Genomic DNA, 23,413 nt, shown 5'->3' with positions numbered 1-23,413 from the left:
TTTGGAAGCCAGAAGGAGATGGGGGTGGGAAGGGCTTAGAGGCTGAGGAAGCAGAGCCCAGGCCAGCAGGGCGGCATCCAAACGGAAACGTGTGACCGTGGAACCCAGGGCGGCTCTGCAGCTGGAGGCACTGCGGCCTCTGAAGTGGGGGTGAAGACGGGAGCAGACTGTGATTGTCTGAAAGTCTGACTCAGATGCCACTGGGAGCAGGTGACACCCGCCAGTCCACACCAGGTAGACGATCAAAGGCTGCCTCACTAGGAAACTGACCAGTCCCAGAGAAAAGACCGAGACCCTGACGCTTGGAGGTCCTCCAGGACATGGACAGAGCAGGCGTCCTACTGGGAAGCCTGTCACTTGCCAAGCAGCCGCTTGCCGTCACACCCAGCTTCCGGCAGCTCACCCTGCTCGCACTGAGACACGAGCAGGTAGCAAGGACCCTGGATGCTGGAGGACGACCAAGATAAAAACAAGCATAACAGGAGAAAAAGAAGCTGGAATCTTTAGACGCAGGGCAAAAATGGAAGGAAGTTTTTAAAAAGTATTTTAATGAATATCTGCATAGAGATAAGAGAACACGGGAAACAGAAAAGAGAGCCCTCAGAGAGTAAAAAGAAACCATGGGAATGAGAAGCGTGCTTGCAGACACAAGGATTTCTGCAGAGATTGGAAGATAAAGTTGAGGAAGTTTCTCGGGAAGTAGAACAAAAAAAGTCAAAGAGAACCTCAGCGAAAATAGGTAAGAAACACAGATGAGCTGTCACAGCGGCCCAGCGTGCAAACGTGAGGGCTCGAGGGGCCACAGCAGAGGAAACTGCTGAGGAAAATGTTCTGGGCCTGAAAAATCGAAACATCCAGATTAGAAGAAACCATGGTGGGTGTGCACACTGTGCACCCAGCACAGCAGGTGGGATACCCAGTTCAAGGCCACCCCACGGACATCAGAGTCCTGGGGACAATGAGGACGTTGGAAAAGGTCGCCTAGGAGACCCGGGATGCCATCAGACTCCCAGCAGCTACGGGGGAAGTGAGGAAACCAGGGAGGCCTGCTCCCCAGTTCTGAGCAGAAATCATTGTGACCTAGAGTCTATACCCTTTCAAACCATTAACCATGTGTGAGGGGGAAATAAGATACTTTGATACATGCAAGGTCAAGGTCTTGTGTCAGTTAGCTTTCGCTGTGTAACAAACCACCCCTAAGTTTGGTGGCTTGGAAAAAGTTTACTATGTCTTACAATTCTGTGAGTTAGCTGGGAGGCTCGCTGACGCTGTGTATTCTAGAACGGCGTCACTCACGTGTCTGGCAGTCCCCTTGATGTCAGGTGGGGCGCTTGGATGCCACTGGCATGCATCCCTCTTTTTTTTTTTCTTTTTTTTTGAGACAGAGTCTCATTCTGTTGCCCAGGAGATCAGTATAGAAAAATAAAACTAGACAAACAAAAAACTTACTGGAACAAAAAGTTCACTAGAAAGAAAAGAAAATGCAATCCTAGTGCCCTGCGTGGCCCTGTGCGGAATGCCATTTGCACGGGACACAAACGCAAAGGAAGAGCGCTGGTTTAAGGAGACAGAGTGTGAACTCGCCTCGGGCTGGGGGCGGGCGGGGGCTGTTGGGAGCTGGAGGTCTTTCTTCCGTGGGACCCATGGATGTCAGTCGCTCAAACTGGAAAGTCAGAAACAGCGTGTGAACGTGTTGTTCTGAAATACAGGGGTAATTAGAAGAAACAGCAGGTGCCTCTGAGGCTTGGCAGCTGGCGGAGCGAGCGATAGGCCGGGATTTGGAAAACATAAACATTTTATTTGACCTTAAAAGAAAGTCATGCTGCCCTGTGTCCCCTGATGGTGGGGTGGGGAGTGTGAGGGAGCTGGGGGCTGGCAGACGGGCTGGCAGGGAGATGGAGGTGCCCCCAAAAGTAAGGGGTCCTGGATGGCCCAGTGTGGGGACAGGACGTGTTGGCTGATGGCAGCCCCTGCACTTCCGCAGGGCCCCACTTCCCCACCCCCGTGGGCAGGGAGCGGGTTCTAGCCGTGCCCAGGGCAGGACTGAGAACTGGAGAGCCATGGGGGACTGGCCGAACCCATGAGTGAGTGAAGGAATGAATGAATGACAGTCCACGAATGACCGTGTGAATGATGGCGTGTGGGTGCCTTACTTTGCGTGGAGGCACAGAGCCCTGAGGAGCGGGACCTTCCACTCCCGATTGCACCAAGGAAGGCAGGAGACGGGCCCAAGGCCTGCCCATGGCGACTGCAGTGTGCCAGGCATCGTGTCACACGCCTGCACTGCACTGCGTTCTACAGTAAACCCACGAGGGAGGTCCTCTGGTCCACGAGGGAGGCTCCTGGTCTAGAGGTGAGGAACTTGAGGCTCAGAGATGTTAGGGAACCTGCCCAGGGCCACACAGCAAAGGCAAAGGCCAGACTGGCAGTCAGCTGAGCTCAGGGCTCGTCCAGCTCCTGCAGGCCAGGGGTGGGCGCACCTCGCCACCTCCTTGCTGGCCTTGCCGGCTTGGGTCCTGGTTCTCAGTCCCTGGTGCATGTTAGACTCACGGGGAGCTTTCAAACACCTCAGTGCCCAGGCCCGATGGGGTTCAGCACAGGAGGTTTAAAATTCCCCAGGGACTCCCCTGTCCTAAAAGGGCAGGTTATTCTGTGAATTAAATGGGAAGAAAAGGGCCTTTCTGGCTATTTGCAGAAAAAGTAAATTATCCAGTTAGTTGGAGAAAAGTTAGAAACAGGGAGTTTGGTCAATTGATCTTGTCACTTCTGGAAGGAAGAAGAGGGAGGCTGAGTCTTTCTCTGGTTTTGTTTCACCGAGATGACTTTCCAAAGTCACACTGCAGGATTCAACCACTCGATGAGAAACCTGAACAAAGGTTTGCCAGCCTCCCAGGAGTGGTTTCCTAGCAACAGGGAAGCTTTTAGAGCTGGAAATAGTTGCTGGAGTCCTGAGTGAGTCACACAGCCCAAGGTCCTTTTTAAAAACACAAAGCACCTTTATCTTTACCTGGATGCTGTTAGAATTATGCAGGGCCCCGCATAGTCAAGTGTCAAGGGACTGAAAATCTGCAAAAGGCAGCAACATTAGGGGGAAAAGTAAAAATGAAAACTCTAAGGACCCCGTTACTAAATCTATGCCCCCCAAAAGTCCAAACATGCAAAATAGAGACGGATGTTTGGAGAAGTGAATTTTTCATTTACTGTATTTGCAAAGCTTCAGAAAGATCACCATTTACCTTTGCAAATCTGCGTACTCATCTATTCACTCACCGGCAGTTTTCTGAGCGCCTACTCTGTGAGCGGCAACACCCACACTCAGACCCTGGCTTCGACACTGGCTGTGGATCTTGGGGGTCAAGCTCAGTTTACTCATCTCCAGAACGTGGAGGATAACAGTACTGTCCTCGTGTTGCTGTGTGGATTAAACAAGATGACCCCGCACCCACGTGATTTGGCCACTGGGACATGGTCAGCTTCCGGTCGGCTGGCGCGAACGCCTGACAGATGGTTCTCCCATAGGTGACAGTTACACACTCAGCACAAAATGCCAAGCCGTGGCTTCCTGCAGGCACTGGGCAGGGGACATGAGCGGACACTTGGGGATGTCCAAGCTCCACCCGATGGCAGGCACAGTTGTGGCCACAGGGGCAGCTGAAACTGCAGTCAAAGGCTGCCCGGGTAGAGCAGGGGCCCGAGGCCTGGACCCAGCATGAGCTAGAGGGACACACACGTGGGAACCACTGCCTTGGGACCTAGAGGTGTCAATGACCCGCCCAGAGGGGCCCTTCAGACTTCATGCTGTGGCAGGACCTCCAAGGGGGCAGCCCCTCCCTGGGTGGGGCAGCCTCGGGTTTTGATAAAAACCCCACTTTCAGGGATAACAGGCTGAGAGCAGGAATCCAAGGGTTTTCCGGGAGGTGCCTCCAAGAGTGCCTTAGCAGCCACACAGCGGGGCAGTGGTGTGGGGATCTGGGGCTCCGGGACTCTGGGCCTGACATTGGCCCAGTCTGACACCCGTCACCCCAGCTGTGATGCTGTGGTGTCGTAGGAACTATATATCTGGTCTCTGTTCCTGGTTCCTGGCAAACAGCGCGTAAGACCCGTGGAATCTCTAGAGTGATAAGAGAGTCTTGTTTGCTAGTGAGACAGCTGGCGATGGGCGACCCCTAGACAGCGTCAGGATGGGCTGGTCACCCAGAAAGACCAAGGCAGGGCCCGAGGGCTTGGACTTGCAGCCCCACCCCCAGTCTCCAGGGAGGAGAGAGGGGACAGGGGCTGAAGGTTGAGTTGATCACCAATGGCCAGTGGTTTAATCCGCGTGGCATTACGTTAAAGCCACGGAAATGGCTCTAACACCTGGAGGTTCCTGGCGGGTGGTGCACCCAGAGAGGGCGTGGGGGCCCCACACACTGTCCCATACGCCCTGCCACATGCGTCTTTTCACCCGGCTGGTCATCTATAGCCTTTGTAACATCCTTTTAATAAACAGGTAAACGTAGGTAGTGTTTCCCTGAGCTGGGAGCCACTCTGGCAAATTAATGGAACCAGAGGGGGGTCAGGGGAACCCTGGCTTAAAGCCAGTCAGGCAGGAGCACAGGGCTCCTGGACTCGCCACTGGCATCCACAGTGGGGGTGTCCTGGGGGCCGGAGCCCTGTCCGGGGGAGCTGAGGCCAAGGCCCACAGACGGTGTCAGAACGGAATTAAACGGCAGGGATTCCAGCTGGCGACGGCTGCAGACCTGCCCGGCTGGTGTGTGGGAAACCAGAGGCGAAGGGTCTGTGCTGTGCTGCCCATGTGAGAGGAGGAAACACACTTTCATTTTCCTATCTCTGTGACCCGCCTGGGGACGGGGGCCTGGGCCTGTCTCATCAGAGCAACAGGGCTGGCGAGGCGGGAGGGAACAGGGACGGAGAGGTCTCAGGGACAGCCCAGAAGTAAAAAGAAAGGCAGCAGGAGTGCTGGTCCCATCGGGAAACAGGGGAGGACATGCGCCTGGCATGCCAAGTGGGCCTGGGCAGAGGAGGCGGAATAGCGACCCCCAGCCCTCCTCAGGACCCGGCTGCGGGAGGCAGGGGTGGGGTGGGGGCAAGGCCCCTGCTGGGACATGGTGGACCAGGCCAGCGCTGCTGGGCGTAGGGGAGGCAGGGGCTGGAGAGCCAGCCAGGCCCACCCAGGGCTCCCGCTCTACCACCTGGGGCGCCTGACTCCAGGCTGGAGGGAGGGCAGGGCATGGAGGAGGAAGGCGGGTGGGAGGAGAGAGGGTGGAACAGTGACAGAGCCTGCGGTCTCCTGGGTGTGGAGCTCGTTCAGGCAGGTGCTGCTGCATGGCAGGAAGAGCAGGGACAGCAGGCCCGCGTGTGAAGACCAGGGGCAGATGGGGAGATGGGGAGAGGCCTGACTTGGGCCCCACCGTGGGGCCACCGTGGCTCGGGAGGCCAGAGCCCGCTCCTCCTCGAGGACCAGACTGGCTCACGAGGCTCGTGCGATATTCCCGGCCATCCTTCCCTAGTCCTGGCCGAAAGTCTTACCTGGCTCAGGTGTATGATAGGGAAGCAAGGGGATGTTTTGGTCCAGGCTTAGGTCAGAGAATTAGAGGGGACAAAAGCTCAACAGCAGAGACTGGCCAGGAAGACAGAGCACTATGAACAGCAGGTACAGTGTGTGGGACCCCAAATCCCCCTGGAGATTTGTCCCACATAAAGGAGAGTTTAGGCGTGTTTTATTTTTAAGACAGTGAGTTAAATTCCCAAGGACGCTTTGTAAAATTTGGGTGGTTGGGTGTAGAACACGTAAAGATTATTGGGTACTTCCCTTCCTAACATTTTATTAGAAAAAATGTGATTGAGTAACCTTTAAGAATCTCCTTATATATTCTTTTCTTTCCTTTCTAAAAGTGACGACTGTCCATGTCTTTTTCATCCATTCGTCTTCTCATATCACGTGTGCCCCGTCCCACCCCAGTGCCAGGAGAGATCAGAGGCCCCTGAGAACCTCCCGCTCTCCGGGCACCTGCATCAGGGCACGCCGCCCTTCTGTCCCCCGACAAGATAGTCACAGCATCTCGGGAGACCAGCTCCACACCCCCTCATTTTGATAGGCTATAAATGTGCACTCCAGCTTCAGTTGAAAAGAACGAACTTTGACAGAGGCGGAAGGAGTTGGAGACAGCCTGGGCAACACAGTGAGACCCCCGTCTCTACAGAAAATTAAAAAATTAGCCAGGCATGGTGGCACACCTCTGTGGTCCCAGCCACTCAGGAGGCTGAGGCAGGAGGATCACTTGAATCTAGGAGTTTGAGGCTGCAGTGAGCTACAATGACATCACTACGCTCCAGCCTGTGCAACAGAGTAACACTCTGTCTCTTAAAAAAAGAAAGAACGTTGGGCTCTGGGTCAGCAGGGTGGCTTGGGTCCCACCCCCATCGACACTGAGGTCCCTGGGTGTCAGGGGAACACTAACCTCCCCAGACCTATTTCATCTTGTACTAGTTTCCTGTGGCTCCTCTAATGAATAACCACAAACTTAGCGACTTAAACCAACACAAATTTATTCTCTTAGCAGTTCCAGAGGCCAGAAATCTGGTGTGGGTCTCACTGGGTTCCAGTCAGGTGCCAGCAGGGCTGGCTCCTTCTAGGGGACCCAGGGGACCATCTCCTCGCCTTCCCAGCTTCCAGAGGTGCCTGTGCTCCTTGGCTCACGGCCCTTCCTGGCTCAAAGCCAGCAGCGCGGCGTCTTCCGAGCCCTATCCCTCGGGCCCTCCTGCCTCCTGCTTACAAGGACACTTGCGATCACACTGGGCCCACCCGGACGGGGGAGCCCAGAGTAATCCCCCCCATCTCAAGATCTTTAACTGAATGCCATCTGCAGTGACCCTTCTGCCATGCAAGGGAAGGTACGTGCAGGTTTAGGGGATCAGGATGTGGACATCTTTGGGGGCTGCGGTTCTGCCACCCACACGCTCCAGAATGGAAATGCCGACCTTGCAACGGCACCGGGACGGATAGGCAGGAAGACGCCGTGACGTGCCCAGGGCCCGCAGGCACTCCATTAATGTTCACAGGGACAGAGCATCCAGAATGCTCCTGGTAGACACCATGGCACTTTTTTCCAATCACTTACTGGTTGATGGCTCAGGTCCCCAGAAACAGCCCCGAGGGAGGGACCCTGCCCGGCTCACTGCCGTACGCGCCCTGTGTCCCGGGACAGCAGAGCACACAGCAGGCTATCGGTAATTTTAATGAACAGGTGTTAATTTTTTTTGCATGGACAGGAAACCCCAGTCACCAGACGGGCCCGGCGGCTGAGGCCTGCTTTCCCAGTGCCTGATGGGATGGGAGAGGGACAGTGACTGTGTGATCCTCACACCCCATCCTGCATATCAGCAGGTGGGATGGTTACAGATCTGTCTGCAGATGGCCCTGCGTGGTGGGCACCTGCAGAAATGAGGGTTGCTGTCACTTGGGGGTGTGCTCACATGGCGCGGGATGAGAAAGTGGCAAAGCGCGCGTCAGTGGCTGGCCCTGAATGCCAAAGCAGGGGGGTCTGAGAGCCCACCGCCCAAGAGTGGATGGAGCAGGCTGTGAAGAAACGCCGCTGGGGTGCTGGGAAGGGACTTCCAGAGGGTTTGGGAACTGGCACCAAACCCTCTCCCGGTGCTCGAGATAGCACAACTCAACTGACTCTTTCCTGAGCTGCTCAATCGCCACCACCTTATGGAGGCAAAGTGACATTCCCACACGTGCCGCAGACCCTCCCGGGTACTCCCATAGCCCCGTGGGGTAAAGGCCCAGCCCAGGGTGCCCAGCACCTGGTGTCAAATGATGACTGTCCTCAAAGACAGCAGGTTCTTTCCTGGGAGGTCCACGAACAGCCTCTCTGTAAGACTCATGAACATGGTGATTTCTTCATGGGCCGGGAGAAAGAACAGGCTTTGGTCCCATTCTAGCCCTGCCACCTCCTAGCCAGGTGACTCTGGACAAATTGCTCACCCCATGAGCCATTAGGAATCTTCATTTGTAAAATGTCAGGGGGTGGGGACGTGAGACCCAGCTGTGAGGGCCACATGACCCAACATAAATGAAGTGCTAGACCCACTGTGCACTCGGGAACCCAGTCCCTCGGTTTCGAGGGGACTGGGGTCGCTCCTGGAAGCACAACCAGAGAGGCAGCGGCCGTCCATCAACCGGAGAGGACGCTGCAGGAGCACAGGGCTGAGGGCATTGTCCCCACTCCCTGCTCCATCGCGGCTGTCCCGAGAGGCCGTCTCCAGAGCCGTGGCTCCGAGTGTGCCCCTCCCGGGTCAGCCCTGACCTTCCCGGGGCCCTGGTTTGAGTCTATAGGACAAAGGCCAAATTCCTTGAGTGCCTCCCCAGCAGCTGGCCTGAAACACTAGACGTCCTCATCCTCTGTAACCTCCCCTCACCTCCCCGGCCCCTCTCTCGTACCCCAGGCGGGACGTCTACTCCCTCCTCTGGGCTCCCCCAGCATGGTCTGCTCTGAGCTGGGGCCGTGGGGTCTGTCTTACCTCCCCACCCCCACCCTGGGCTGTGATTTTCCTGCGGCTGGGACCTGGTTGACTCACCCGGGAATTAGTGTCTCGGTAAATGTTTGTTCCAGGACGGCAAGGACCGCATTCGAGGCTGACTAGTCAAGGTAAACAAGGAAGGCTTTCGATGGTAAGTCCCAGGTGCTGGCCAAGCCGTTCGGAATGTGTAGCCGTCAATCCCTGATGCCAGCGAAGGGCAGGACCATTGTGTTCTGGGGGTGCGGGGGCCGGTGTGGACGCCACGTGGCGGGACACTCAGCCCTGTCTGTCTCAGCCACTCCGATCAAGATCGGTTCCGGCCTAAATGGGGTGGCTGTCACGAAGTTCTTCCACAGCTAGCAAGGACTTTACAGTTCCTCTGGGGAGGGACCCTCTAAAGGTTCTTAGTTGGATCTTCAGTTCCGTAAATGCCTTTCTAAAATTAGCAAACATTTACTAGTGCCAGACACTGTTCTTGCCACCTCATCTAATCCTCGCAACAAGCGATGAGGTAGCTCCCGCTACGCCGCCGTGTTACAGGTGAGAAGCCGAGGCCTGGAGCTGGGACGACCCAGGCTTCCCAGAGCTGGGAAGGCACAGAAGTGGCAGACTCAGATCCAGGCAGCGGGACTCCTGTCCTCATCTGTGTGTGCTGCACTTAACAAACAGCCCTTTTCTCACTATAGACTACAGCTCTGTACGCTTTTCTTTAGAAAGGTGTCCTTGCTAACAAGTTTTGAAAACCACTGACCCAGCCCAGACTTCCCCCTGTACAGATGGGGACACTGAGGCCTGGGGACGGTGCTGAATGGTTCCTGGTCAGGCGGGGTGTGTGGCAGAATGAGAATTAGAACCTGGCCCCCATGCTCAGTCCAGGGCTCTCCCCATGAGACCCCAACGTGAGAGCTCAGGGTGTGGAGCAGCAACGCGGTGCCCCCCCCCGACCCTGCTGCTAACGTGCACCTCCTCTCTGGACCTGCTTTCTCCTCTGTGGACGGGGACGTCAGGCGCCTGCCTCCTCGCCGATCAGTGGGGAGCCCGGGGCCGGGGGTGAGGGGAGAGTCCAGTGGTGACCACCACTCATGGCCTCAGGTCTGCAGGACGGGGAGAGGGCATCGGGCTGAACTTTAACCTCATCTTGCTGCTGGGGAAACAAACCCAGGAGCAAACACACAGCACAGAGCGATGTCACCTCCTGGCACCAGCACGTGGGACTTCACATGGACCCCCCAGGCAGAGAGACAAACCAGGATGAGTGAACAGGGTGGGGTGCAGCTGCCACCCACCGGGTGCCATGAACAACGTCTGAGGAAAACGGAGACAGCCACATGCTGAATGGTCAAAGCGAGGTGGCCAACTGTGGCAGTGTGTGACCCGAGGTTCCCAACCACAGCAGAAAAGTGGGACCTGCTGTGGGGCAGCCAGCAGGGGTGCTGGCCTCATCCTCAACCCAGGGAAGAAACTCAAGACCCAAGGGCCTCCGGTGGACACACACGCCCCCGAGAGGGGCGAAGTCTGCTCAGGGCCCCCGCTGCTCCGGCTCCCCCCATCGACAAGTTCTAAGTCTATAGGGTCATCGCTGCACGTTCTTGAATGAATGCAGGACATAGGTTCACAGACACGTTCCTGTATGCTGTGGCAGCCCCCAAACTATGAATCACCACGGATGGTCCATTTCACTAGTGATTAGAATTTCAAAAATAATTGTGACTATGTGCTTCCCACCCAGTGAGATCTGAGTCTACAGCTGGGCTGACTGACAGTCCGTGGGCACCTGCGGCACAGACGTGCTGGCACAGGCAGCGCCATGCGCAGCCCAACGGTTAGGGCAGCACCACAGGGCCCCGCGTGCTGGGGACGGAGGCAGGGCCGCCCTTGGCAGGGGGCTGTCAGCTGTGTGAACAGCGGTCCTGCTCTTCTGTGACTCAAACTACGCCTGTATTTCATTCAATTGTGTGCAGACAGCGTTGATTCTCATGCATGTACAAGAAACATTTCTCTCAAATAAAGAAAAGAAAAGAACTGCAGATTTCACCAGAGGCTTTTATTTCGACCACTTTAGGACCCTGACTCTGCTCCACGGCATGGAATACGCAGGCTCCTCTGGGTGCTGGAGAGCACGCCCCAGGGTTCTGCTTCCCAAGTCCTGGGGGATTCAGGCAAGACCCTCGCAAACTCCCCCTGCCCACTGCACAGGAGGCCCCAAGAGGCCTGAGGTGCCAGAGCTCAGCTCGGACACACTCTGCCCACAGCCCCTCAGCCAGCCTCCGACTGGCAGGGTCGGGCCAGGCCTTGACCGCGTCGCAGGCTCGGGCAGCTGTGCACACCCCCCAGGCAAGGCCAGCAGCTGTCAAGGCTTAGCAGTGACCCACGAAATAAGGAATGCTGCCGCGCAGTTTACACAGATGCGTGTTTGGTTCTTAAAAAAACAAATCCAACACAGAAGTAAACAGGGACAGCAGAGTGCTTAGAGGTGGCGGGGGAGGAGGGAGAAGCTTGTCTGTAAAGTGCTTTCTGGGACACAGGGATCTCTCTAGTCTAGCCTGGCGCATCTGCTTCACTCGGAAAGATCGGGGTGGGGTGGAGACTGCATGCACTTCCCAGCCGCGCCTGGTGCCCAGAGTGGACAGCTAAATAGTGCCACCCTTCACTGGTGGGGGCCGAGCAGCCTACACGCGAGCAAAGTCTCCAAAGCCGTGGGTCTGCACACGGAGCACACGCACACACACGGCATTAGCGTGCTCCCATCTGGCTGGGGCCACACTGGGGAAGTCCTCACGGCAACACGCACTGGGACGACCCCCTCCGGCCAGCGGACGCGTCCTCACACTGCTGACAGGAACGGGAAGAAGAAGAAGTCGAAAGCGAACTTGACGGCGCCGTGCACGGTGCTGCGCCAGTCGTGCTCAATCTTCACGTGCCGCTTGGCCGGCGAGAGCTGGGCCATGCAGTTGAGACAGCTGATGGCCTTGAGCTCGAAGACGGGCCACTTGCTACCCAGGCGGCCCTCGAGGATGGTGCTGAACTCAATGAGGCTGCCCTGGCGCAGGTGGAGCAGCACGCTCTTGAACTCGCTGCTGGCCCGCAGCACGATGTCCTTGGTGACGTCATCTTCCTCCCGGCTGCGGCTGCTGTTGGCGGCGCTGCTGTAGGGCATGCCCACGGTGAGCTCGAACTTGTAGCGGTCGAACCTCTTGATGTGGCAGGGGTGCTTGGCCAGGAGCTTGAGGCGGCAGAGCTCCTCCTCGGCCGTGGAGGTGTTGCCGGGGCTGCAGGCGGGGTAGGCCTCGCCGTAGAGGCAGCGCATCCAGTCGCCGATGAAGAAGGGCAGCATGTTGATGGCCGACTCGGCGCTGTTGTCGATTTCGGTCACCCGGACATACTTGAAGCGGCCCGTCCATGTGACCCTGTGGCCCTCCAGGTGGCTGCAGAGGATCTGGGTGCGCGCCATGTTGGTCTCCTTCCAGGCCCGCGGCCCGCACAGGGCGCCATACTGCTGCCATGTCAGCGTGGAGTTGTAGACCTTCATGCCCTCCGAGCGGTACACGTAGAACCAGCAGAAGAGCACGATGGCCGTGAGCCACACCAGGATCAGCTTGACGACGGAGCTCCTCGTCAGGGACTTCACCATCCCCACCACCGAGAAGTTGGCCTTGGTCCACCAGCGGACCAGCAGGGGGACGCTGCAGACGGCCATGGTGACTGCGATCTTGGTGAGCTCCAGGGACACGAACCACCGGGCGAACTGCAGCATGCCCACGAGGGCCAGGCCGGCCACCAGGATGGGCAGGGCAAAGAGGAAAAGGAAGTAGCCGACGGACGCTCGGACCAGCCCCAGCCCAGTGGACTCCAGCAGGATGACCACGGAGAGCTCACACCACATGAAGCAGACCAAGTATGGCACCAGGTAGCAGTAGGTGCCCTTGAAATTCCGCAGCTGGGCCATGCGGAAGAAGAGGTAGAGCAGGTAGACATAGAGCAGGCAGGGGATGCTGATGTTTAGGACGACCAGGTGGCCGACGGGCACAGTGAGGAAGGTCTGGCCAAGGACCTTCAGATAGTGCCCGTCCAGGGGCACAGAGGGCAGCAGGGAGAGCAGGCCAGCAGCCACCTCAGTGACCAGGGCCCTGCGGGTGTAGGGCTCCGCGTGGGTGCTCAGGCTCAGGTAGCTGGTCACGGTGAAGAAGGTGGCAATGATGGCCACCTCCGAGCAGGGGATGCAGTCCTTGCTGGCCAGGGGGAAGGAGAAGATGACAAAGAAGACGGACAGCAGGAAGTGGGCGTAGGGCTCCAGGTGATTCCAGCCAAAGTTGACCTCGGCCTGCTCCACGTCCAGGTTGGGCTCAAAGCGCAGCAGCAGGTCGGTGAGGGTGCGGAAGTTCTCCCAGGCCTTGCTGTCCTGGAACACCTTGAGGGTGCAGATCACCATGGAGATGAAGGACAAGTAGAAGACCACCAGCGGGATGAAGAAGGCAAAGAAGTCGATGGTCAGGTTGCTGATGATGAAGAAGAAGATGAGGGCGTTGATGTGGTGCGTGGGGACGATAGTGGACAGCCAGTGCATGCCCGCCCGGGAGGCCACGTCGATCAGGTACTCTTTGATCTCCATGATGGCGTGCAGGGGGTACTTGACCACCTGGGGGTGGAGACTGCATTGGAACCAGGCTGGGACACAACTGCACCCAGTCACGTTCAGCCACCCACCCCCTGCCACATGCCTCCTTCCAGCCACCCTGGCTCTCGGCAACATGGACCCGCCCCTGCGTTCCCCAACTGCCAACCCTGTCCCAGTGATCCACCTGTCACACCCTTCCCCAGGTGGCCCTCCCCATGCTCTGCAGTCCTTACAGCCCTTCCCTCAATTCACCCCGCCCTGTAGGTCAGCCCGCCCTCTTCTGGGCTGGGTTCCTTCTCTGACCCCTCCCATGCCTGGCTCCCCACCTTCTGCCAGGGTGGCCAGACTCACATGTGCTGCCTCCTGTGTGAGACCTCCAGCACCTGGAGGGACCCGCCCAGCTTCCTGCTTCCCTCCCCTCAGGGCCTCCGGCTTGAAGAGACAACAGAGCCCTGGGCTGCCTGTCTGGGAGCCGGCCTTATATCTCAGCTGTCCCCTGCAGCAAGGACGTCACCTCCCTGGCCCTCCAGTAAGGGGCATGGTGACCATAACTGCATAAGACTAGGCTGGGCTCTAAAGAGGGCAGCTCTGAGCAGTCCCAGGAGGGGAGGCAGAGCGAGCACTGAAGGAGGAGTTCAGTGCGAACGTGGATGGAGCGGAGATGCTTCAGCTTAACAGGGCAGCTGGGTGAGCAGCTTTCGCTAGAGAGACGAGAAGCAGCTGCCCACCACCGCCCACTGCTACGTGCACGCTCACACAGCCACACACCCACCCCTACACACACACGTGCATACCCACCCGACACACATGCACATACTCAAGCACACATCCCCCATACTGCTTACAACAGAACACAACCCCACACAGCCACATTCAAAGGCAGCCCTCCTCTCCCCACCTGTGGGTCCCCCTACCCACCCTGTAGGCTGAGCGAAGGTCATTACCATGGCAAAGGGGGATGAGGGGCTGCAGGGAAGAGGGGAGCAGCCTAGGAAGGAGGTGGTGATTCTGCACCCAGGGCAGTGCCCACGTCCGCATGGTCTGTGCAGAACTCTGGGGGCCCTTGGCCCTGCCTGCCAGGGCACAGGGGAGATGGGGAGACTGGAGGGGCGAGATAAGAAAGCAGCCATAGAAGGTGCCAGCTGTCATGCAGTGTGGTGTGCAGTGCAGGGTGGGGTCTGAGTGTTTCCGGAGGGTCAGGAGCCCAGACCAACTCCAAGCAGAGCCCCTGTGCACGCAGAGCCCACCAAGGGGCTGTGTGACAGAGCCTGGCCTGAGCATCGAGGCACGGGAAGTGGCAGCCAGACACCCCATCAGTGCAGGGCCGGGGCAGCCAGCCTCTCTCACCCCTTGGGCAGGCAATCTCCACCCCATGGAGGGCTAGGGGGAATTTCAGGTGAACAGTAGCTGGGTGACATCACCAGAATGTGGCCTCATCTGTCAAGAGCCCTGGCCGCCAATCGAGATGCCTAGAACCCCTGGAAGCAGTTGGAGGATTGGGTTTTCCGGAGATGAGAGGGGCCAGGCTCATGAAGGAGACCGAGATGTTTAGGGACGAGTGTACATGCACACGCCTACACATGTGTGTGGCTGAACAGTTTTGCTGTTCTTCCATGACGGTCCGCTTAATCCTGGCTTCATAACCAGCAAACAGACACTAAACCAGCTAACTAACCCAGCTCTCTCTGGGGCCACCAGCCTCCACGAGCAGAGCTGCCCACGCCTGCAAGCGTTTCTGACGAGAACGAACCTCCTCCAGGGTTTCTTGGGGAGGAGTCCCTTCACTCTGACGCCAGGCCAGACGGCTGAGATCAACAGCTACAAAGTGAGTCAACGTGTGCGTCAGCCGGCCGCCTGCTCGGTTAATCCCTGTGGCGGGGACCTTGCTAACAGCAGGACAACCGGACATGTCCCCGGCCTGCTGTTATCTGAAATCCTGTCTTACTCAGAGCTGTGCACCATTTTGATTGTGGGGCCACATAATCACCTGATTAAAAGGGCCTTTAAAAGAAAGAAGCTTCTGGCTGGGCGGTGGCTCACGCCTGTAATCCTAGCACTCTGGGAGGCCGAGGCAGGTGGATCGCTCGAGGTCAGGAGTTCGAGACCAGCCTGAGCAAGAGCAAGACCCAGTCTCTACTAAAAATAGAAAGAAATTATCTGGCCAACTAAAATACATATAGAAAAAATTAGCCAGGCATGGTGGCGCATGCCTGTAGTCCCAGCTACCCAGGAGGCTGAGGTAGTAGGATTGCTTAAACCCAGGAGTTTGAGGTTGCTGTGAGCTAGGCTGACGCCACAGCACTCACTCTAGCCTGGGCAACAAAGTGAGACTGTCTCAAAAAAAAAAAAAAAAACCAAACAAACAAAGGAAGGAAGCTTCTAGAACATGATGCCCGACGGCGTCGGGCCTGCTTGGACAGAGTGGGGGCCGGCCCCACACCTGGGCTCGATGGCCAGGGAACGCTCTCCTTTGCAAGGGCCCAATCTCTGCCCACGGCAGCTTCCTCCCCAGCCCTGCCTCTTGGCTGCACCGAACTGTAGGACTAAAAGGCTTCGTCTCCTTTCCTGCAGAGAATGTCCAAACAAATTAAAATAAACTATTCTTTGAGATGGAAGAAAAATGAAATTAAAAGAATCTGAATAAGGAATCTGGTTCCACAAATAGAACAGTGAAGAGCGGTCTGTCCAGGCCTGCGGTGACCACCCCTCTCCCGATGCAGGAGACCAGGAACACAGTGTCACCGTGGGCGGTGGAGCAGGGCCTGCGTCAGCTGCCACCAGGGCAGGAAACCTAAACAAGATGCTCTCAAACTTGTTTGCAAAATGCTCACATGTTCGATTTTCCAGTAATTTAATATAAAAAAATGTCAGGATTTTAAAACATTACCGAATTTATTTCTCAGAGGGTTTTATCTGTCAAGGCACCTTGCACTTCAGGCTTGAGAAGAGAACTGCCTGCAGTCTAGAACATTCTCTGTGGGCGTAACGTAAGCTCGCTAAGAGGCATCTGTCGTTCTTCAGGTGAAGACGACCTCTCAAAAGTACGTTCCCTGTTCTTTGTTCTCAGGAAGGCTATTAAAAGCTGGAACAGCTTTCAGCTTGGGAGACGCTTGTGATGATTCATTATCTCCCTTTCGCAAAAGCCTTTTAATGAGACAAACTGCAAAATGAATCAAAGTGCTCTGACAGTTTCAAAAACTGAAAGGAAACAGAGCCTTGTTTGTTTCTTGTCAGAATACTTTAAATCTCTTCCTTCTAAAAAGGGCTTTTAGATGTTTCACAGCATTGAACTCGCCGCCCGTCGGCGGGCAACCTGGAATTTACCCTCCACACGGGATGCGTTTGGAAGGAGGCAGTAAGAGTACTTATGCTGGGGATGTAAGGGGACAGCTGGGCCACGGCCTCGTGACCCAAGGGTCTTCTACAACTTGCCCTTTCACCTTTGGCCCTCACTGGCAAGTGGGGGAGCCCCTCCTCTTTGCTGAAAACCATGCCAAGGCTGCAGCTCCCTCCTCCCGAGCCGGTAAGGAGATGGCAGCATCCTGTCTGTGAACGCGCCTGGCCGGGGCCAGCTGAGCGGACATCGGTGACATCCACCAGCTCCCTGGCTTCACGTTCTTGTCCGTCCTGGCCTGCGTCTCAGAGCCCCACCACAAGGCCAGTTTCTCGCCCTGGACACGACTGTCCTCAGTGGCAAGGGCGAGGCTTTTCACTTTTGCCTGGGGAACTCTTTCGGTCCTCAGCCTGGCTCCGAGTCCCCGCTCCCCGCTGCTCTGGGCTGCGGCCTTTCCCCGAGCACTTTGGGTCCTGCCCTGCCCGAGGGAGTGCGGCCTGCCTTGACCCTCTCCACACTCCTGGCTCTGGCATGGTGCCCTTTCAGCCGACTGTCCCCGACCCTGACTTACGCGCCCCATCGGACACTGACTGTAATTCCTCCAGGGCCTCGGTGAGTTAAGAAGACACAGAAGCCGTGAAACACTTGCACGACTAACACTCACAGGCGTGTGACAACTGGCTGCTGGGAGCCCTTCACTGGCCACACTCAGCCTTCTGGGCCACAGTGTGCTGATGCACCTGTCTGGGCCGGGCGGCCGAACCTCTGAAAATCCGGTGTTCTCCAGAGAGTGAGCTATGGACACGTGGAATTCAACCAGCTGAGCTGAACTGGGGTAACTTGTGAGAGGCTGTCGGGCCACATCACGTGTCTGCACCTACAGCCCAGCCACACGGCCAAGAAAACAAGCCGGCAAGCCTGGGGCAGGGCCGGTGCCTCTGGGCATTCTGCTCCTGCCTCACTCCCTGCCACATGGCTGCTCATGTCCTCCAGGTGTGCCTGTCATCACCCCAACAGGTGCTACCTGCCATCTCTTCACACTTGGCCTCTCTCCCTGCATCCTCACAGACTGGGGGTCAGCAGGCGCCCCCACATGTCCTCCCTGGCCTAATGAACACCAAGCACTCTGTCTGGGGTGAAGGCATCTTCGAGGCACTGACCTCCACTCTGGGCCATAAACAGGTAATTTTTCTAAGTAACAAAGTCCAAATCAAAGTCTGCCTCCGATCCTCCCAGCTCCCACAATCCCTCCATCCCCCACAATGCTCTCACGGGAAGATCAGAGGGCCCCAGCGCTCAGCACCCCAGGTTTCTGGGCCTGACTGTAAGAAAGGCCTCCCTCCTGAGGACATGTCCTTACGCGGGGACAGAGGACGTCTCAAGGGACAAGAGGCACAGTTCCAGGATGCTCTCTTAGGCAAGGACCTCCCCACCCACAGTCCCCAGGAAAGCTCCGGGGGTGCTCGGCGGGGGCAGGTGTGTGCACCCTGGGAAGCTGGGGCTGGCGCTCGGGTCTCACCCACTCACCCTCAGGCGCAGCGGCAGGTCCTCGGGGTTCTTTCCCGCCAGCTCGTCATCGTCGTCGTCGTCCTGCAGGAACAGGTTGGTGGGGATGATGCCCTTAGCATACTTCTTGGTGATCTCCACAAAGTCGTCCAGTGCGATGTAGTTCTTGGCTGAAGCACAAGAGAAACAGCATGGGGTCCCCTCAAGCTGCAAGGCCCCTGTCACCCTCATGTGGACAGATGGGGTGGGGAGTGGCTCGAGACCAAGCTAAGGAGGAGCTGAGTGAGTTCAGGTGGAGCAAACCTTCCCTGGGTGGCCTGATTGAGGGGACCAGGCTGGTGGGGGGGCAGGGGCAGGTCTGCCGAGCTCCAGCCTCCCCTGCCATACCCCCAGTCCTGGGGCCCCACCTCCAGCGCCCCTCCCTCCCTAGCTACTGTCGCCTGGAGCCCCCTGCACCTTAGCCCAGCTCACCTGCCAAGCCTTCAACAGCCTGCATCTCCAGTGCTTGCTGACACCCATCTCTCCCTCGAGCCAGCACTGGTGACAACCTGCCCTGCTGGCCAGCCACCTGATAACCCCTCCACCCAACACAATCCGCCAAGGGCCTACTATGCGCCTACTAACCCCTCCACCCAACATGACCTACCAAGGGCCTACTACGCACCTACTAACCCCTCCACCCAACATGACCTACCGAGGGCCTACTATGCACCTACTAACCCCTCCACTCAACATGACCTACCGAGGGCCTACTATGCACCTACTAACCCCTCCACTCAACATGACCTACCGAGGGCCTACTATGCACCTAACCCCTCCACTCAACATGACCTACCGAGGGCCTACTATGCACCTACTAACCTCTCCACTCAACATGACCTACCGAGGGCCTACTATGCACCTAACCCCTCCACTCAACATGACCTACCGAGGGCCTACTATGCACCTACTAACCCCTCCACTCAACATGACCTACCGAGGGCCTACTATGCACCTACTAACCCCTCCACCCAACATGACCTACCGAGGGCCTACTATGCACCTAACCCCTCCACTCAACATGACCTACCGAGGGCCTACTATGCACCTACTAACCCCTCCACTCAACATGACCTACCGAGGGCCTACTATGCACCTAACCCCTCCACTCAACATGACCTACTGAGGGCCTACTATGCACCTAACCCCTCCACTCAACATGACCTACCGAGGGCCTACTATGCACCTAACCCCTCCACTCAACATGACCTACCGAGGGCCTACTATGCACCTAACCCCTCCACTCAACATGACCTACCGAGGGCCTACTAGGTGCCTACTAATCCCTCCACCCAACATGATCCACAGGAGGGAATAGGGCCCCGGCAGTCCCCCAGCTGCTGTGGGCGAGAGGAGGTCCCAGAGGGAAGGATGTGAAAGAAAGGGTATTGCTGGGGTGGGGGGCAGGGCAGAGGGACATCAGTCCGGAGTGCTGCAGAAACCCTGGGAAGAGGTCACAGGCTGGGTTCATGACGGCGGCAGTGACAATGGGGAGCACATGGAGCTGACAGGACCTCCTGAGGGATCGGGGTGGGTGCACGCAGTATGCAGTGCCCATAAAGAGGCACACAAGCCTTGGGGGCTCACTCAGGTGTTGGGGGAGGCCTGGGCGGGGCTATGTGCCCAGGGGTTGTAGGTGACATCTGACACACAAGATTGGTCAACAAGGCAGCAAGTGTGGACGTGTCCCTGGGACAGCACCCACGTCCACAGGGTGAGGAGACAGGAAATCGGTCTCAGGACACTGAGGAAGAGCAGCCAGCGTGGCAGCAAGGGCCCTGGGCCAGGGAGCCTGCAGGTCAGGCGGAGAGGGCTTTAAGGAGGAATAGTGGCCGCCGCTGCCCACGGATCAAGTCAGACGAGGACAGGAAGTGACCTGGCAAGGGGCTCCCTGGTGGCTTGGTCAGGGCGTGTGGTGGGACAGCAGGGGGAAGGCCCAGTGAGTGCGGGAAGAGAGAATCTGAGATGGTGACACAGACGGCCCTTCCTGGGCATCCACTGGAAAGCAAGGCAGAGAACATGGTGACACTAATGGAAACGTCCCCAGCGAGGGGAACCCACTGGGGTGCTGGAGCCACCTCCTTAAGGGCACGGGGGTGGCAGGAGACCCTTAGGCTGGTGGCACAGAGCCTGTCACGTCCCTGACACGTGGCGCCTGGGCCCCGCAGAACTGTGACCTGGCTCATCACACACCCCTTGGGGCTGGGGTCTAAGCCCAGCTTGCAAGTGACCCCAGGATGGGAGGCGCCTCACTTCCACACCACCACGCGCCGTCGTCTCCGCGGCACGGGCTATGCCAGCCTCCATGTCCCTCCGGCCCTGTCAGTCGCAGATTCCTTTCCACGTCAGTGTGACATGTTTCCTCGCCTCCCCCAAGTGCAGCAAGAAAGCAACGGCCCGCACGCCCCGCCTGCCCACTCAGACTCGGGGTTTGACGGTCTCCAGAGTTCTGGTGACACTTTCTGGAGGCCTCCTCCTCAGCCCAGCAGGAAGGTGGGGTCTGTGTTCCTGCCCGGATGCCGGGGCCCTCCCGTATCCCCCCCACCCCGCCACAGAAGCTCCCGGGACAGGCGGGGTCCTTTGGTCCTCTGCTCTGACCAGCTCACTGTTTAGAAGCGGAAACTGAGGCCAAGAGACAAAAACGAGACCTGCCCAAGGTCACAAGAAGAGTCTGTGGCAGGCCTGGTCTTCACCACAGCTCCTCGGTTAATGCTGAGTGACCTGAGTCCCCCAGACCAGAACGCCCCCACATGGGCGGAGTGACGCTCAGGCTGGCAGCTGTACACGGAGGGTGTGAAAGTCTCCTCTAATTTTTTGACCCCAGAGATCCCAAAGGCACCCCAGTTCGTTGTGCCCCAAGCCTCTGTCCCCCGACACATGCTCTGCCCTTCCATCCCCCGCCCCACAAAGGCCCACGGGCTGTGCTCCTGCCATTCCCTCCACCTGCAGCCCCTCCCCTTGCCGTCCACGGAGCCAATGTGCTCCCCAGCACCCCTCTGTCCAGCAGGGACTGTCACGTCGTGGCCCCCCAGGTCTGCTCTCCCTCCAGCATGTGCACTCCCAGCGGGCAGAGTGCAGATCCCAGCACCCAGAACACCAACACCCAGATGGACTGAGACCCTGGCGGGGCCCAGGCCTGGGACGCACAGGAAGGAGTGGACGGTGTGGGTGGTGGGCGGGGTGTGGGGCTGGACTCACACTCGCTGCTGACCAGGCGCTCCAGCATCCGCCTCTGCTTCTGCAGGGACTTGGGGACAGGGCCTGGCTGCGCCCCTCCATCTGCAGGGGACAGGACAGACTAAGAGTCAGGCACACTGATCATGCCCCCGCTGTGCCCTGCAACTCACCAAAAACTGGACTGTAGGCTCCTCGGCATCCTGAGTTCTGGGGACCACAGGCCTGGGGCCTCTGTTGCATCCCTCGGCAGTGCAAGGCCACTCTGGGCAGCCCACTCTGTGCCTCCAGCCACTGTGCTGGATGCAGTGCCCCCGGGGTGCTCCCCCTCAGTGACAGACACGGGCCGCCCGTCTGCGGGTGTGGTCAGAGCACTGGGCACACCACCCTCTTTGGTTTGTTCAATGAATGAGCCCCTGAGCCAGGCTGATGCCGACCTACTGTCGGTGATGACCGCCCAGCTCCCTGCAGGGGCCTAGTCCCCATGGGAAGGGCCCGGTCATCAAGGCAAGGCCCTAGTGCCCACGGGACGGTGTGGCACCGAGACAGGCTGCGTACCGTGCTCGTTGACCTGACCGACATTCTCCAGCAGCTCTGCCACGGCCACCTGCTTCTTCTTCTTGGGGTTGAGCTTCCAGTACATGACCAGCGCCGCCTTGCGCACGGCCCGCTCCAGGTCAGTCTCGGAGGAAAGCTGCCGCACCTCCTGCTCGTTCTCGGACGTGATGCCTGCCAGACAGGAGGCAGTCAGGGCCTCGTCCCCCCGCCTGCCGCTGTCAGTGCTGCTCCTCCGGGCCCCAGCCGGCTCTGCCTGGAAGGACTTGGGAGGGCGACTCATGAGAGGTCTGTCAGGACCTTTGAGGTCCTGAGGGCAGGAGAGACATTTGACCCAACAGGACAACTGTGCAGAGCCCCTGCAGCACCCACAGCCCCGGCTGGAGGCCCAGCTGCCTTGCAGCAGATGCCCGTGTGTCCACTGAGTGCAGCACGTGGAAGGCTTGCTGTCTCTTCTGCTCACTTCCCTTTCACGCCCATGGGGCCCTCACAGGAGCGCTGCCGCCCCAGCGTGCAGGTGCAGACACCGAGGCACAGCCATGAGCCGGCTCGGCAGGGCCAGAGGCAGAAAGAGGCAGCGCTGTCTGCAGCTGGCCCAGTCTCACCTCAGTGACCACCCAGGTGCAATGGCAGGGCCGTCTCTGTGTCTACAGCGCTCCATGGGCTCGGGCCCGCCACAGAGACGGGCCACGGGGGCAGAGGGTGAGCAGGGTCACCCTCAGGTCAGCAGCCACCTTCCTCGCTTCAGCTCCAAAGGCCTGAGACGCTAGCACGGCTCACCCACAGGGCAGTAAGACCTGGCACGGAGGACTGGATGTTTTTCTCCTTTTCGACATATCCCCAAATTTTCCACATGAGCATAATATTACCTGTCTGATCAGAAAGCAGTCAATGTAAGAGTGTGGGGCTGTGAGGAGCGTGTGAGAACCGTCCTGCCTTCCCCCTTGCACCCTCCAGGAGCCTGCGCGGCCCCTCTGGGAACCGCCGGCTCCTGACACCTGCTGTGAGGGCCGCTCCAGCCACCTCCACGTCACTCCGCCTGCCCCGGAGCCGTGAGGCTGGCGTGGTGGGAAATTCTGGCTAAGGGAATACAATGGTTCTCTTTTTTCAAAAATATCAGTCTAATTTTCAAAGAAAGAAGATTCCATGTAATGAATGTAACTCCCAAAATATTACAATACAAAACCAGAAGGAAATATACCAAAATATGGAGAGCTCCTCTCTGGGTTTCAGGGTTATGAGTAATTTGTATTTTTACATTTTGTATATATTCCAAGTTTTCTATGACAAGCATAAAATACTATTATAATCTGAAAAAATATATATCATTTAAAAAGAAACACCTGGGTGACATGCACTTTCATCTTTCCCTGAGGCTTGGAACCTTAAGGAAGCACAGTGTTCCTTGGCCCCAGGGACGAGCCACTCCCCTTGGGCAGGATGATGTCATATCTGACCGCAGGTGGCCAGGGCTGCATCCCCCCACCACCCTGTCCCCTGCCCCTCAGTCGCCTGCTCCCTTCTCTTCCTCCGCCCGCTTTCAAAAGGTCAGTCCACTTCATTCCACGGTGAACACACCTGCACAGGTCTTTGTGGGCCCCCGGGTCTGGTCTGCCCTGACTGGATGGAGAGCCAGCTCCAGACGATCAGCCACTGTGACCACA

General features: G+C 57.9%; 1 protein-coding gene across 1 annotated transcript in view; it reads right to left on the bottom strand.

The window, feature by feature from the left end:
* Positions 1-10,549: 10,549 nt before the first annotated feature.
* The window catches only part of WFS1 (wolframin ER transmembrane glycoprotein), a 30,186-nt gene continuing 17,322 nt past the window's right edge, over positions 10,550-23,413 (bottom strand). Inside the window, exons 5-8 of the mRNA XM_045528372.1 lie at positions 21,753-21,923; positions 21,219-21,299; positions 18,003-18,151; positions 10,550-13,162 (exon numbers count right to left, since the gene is read on the bottom strand). Of these exons, the coding sequence (XP_045384328.1) occupies positions 11,351-13,162; positions 18,003-18,151; positions 21,219-21,299; positions 21,753-21,923 (2,213 nt within the window). The 3' untranslated portion in view covers positions 10,550-11,350. The remainder of the gene's footprint in view (positions 13,163-18,002; positions 18,152-21,218; positions 21,300-21,752; positions 21,924-23,413) is intronic.

Source organism: Lemur catta, chromosome 17, assembly GCF_020740605.2.
Source record: "Lemur catta isolate mLemCat1 chromosome 17, mLemCat1.pri, whole genome shotgun sequence".
NCBI classification, from domain to species: Eukaryota; Metazoa; Chordata; class Mammalia; order Primates; family Lemuridae; genus Lemur; species Lemur catta.
Note: the sequence above shows the minus strand (reverse complement) of the source record. Positions and strands in the feature narration are given on the sequence as shown.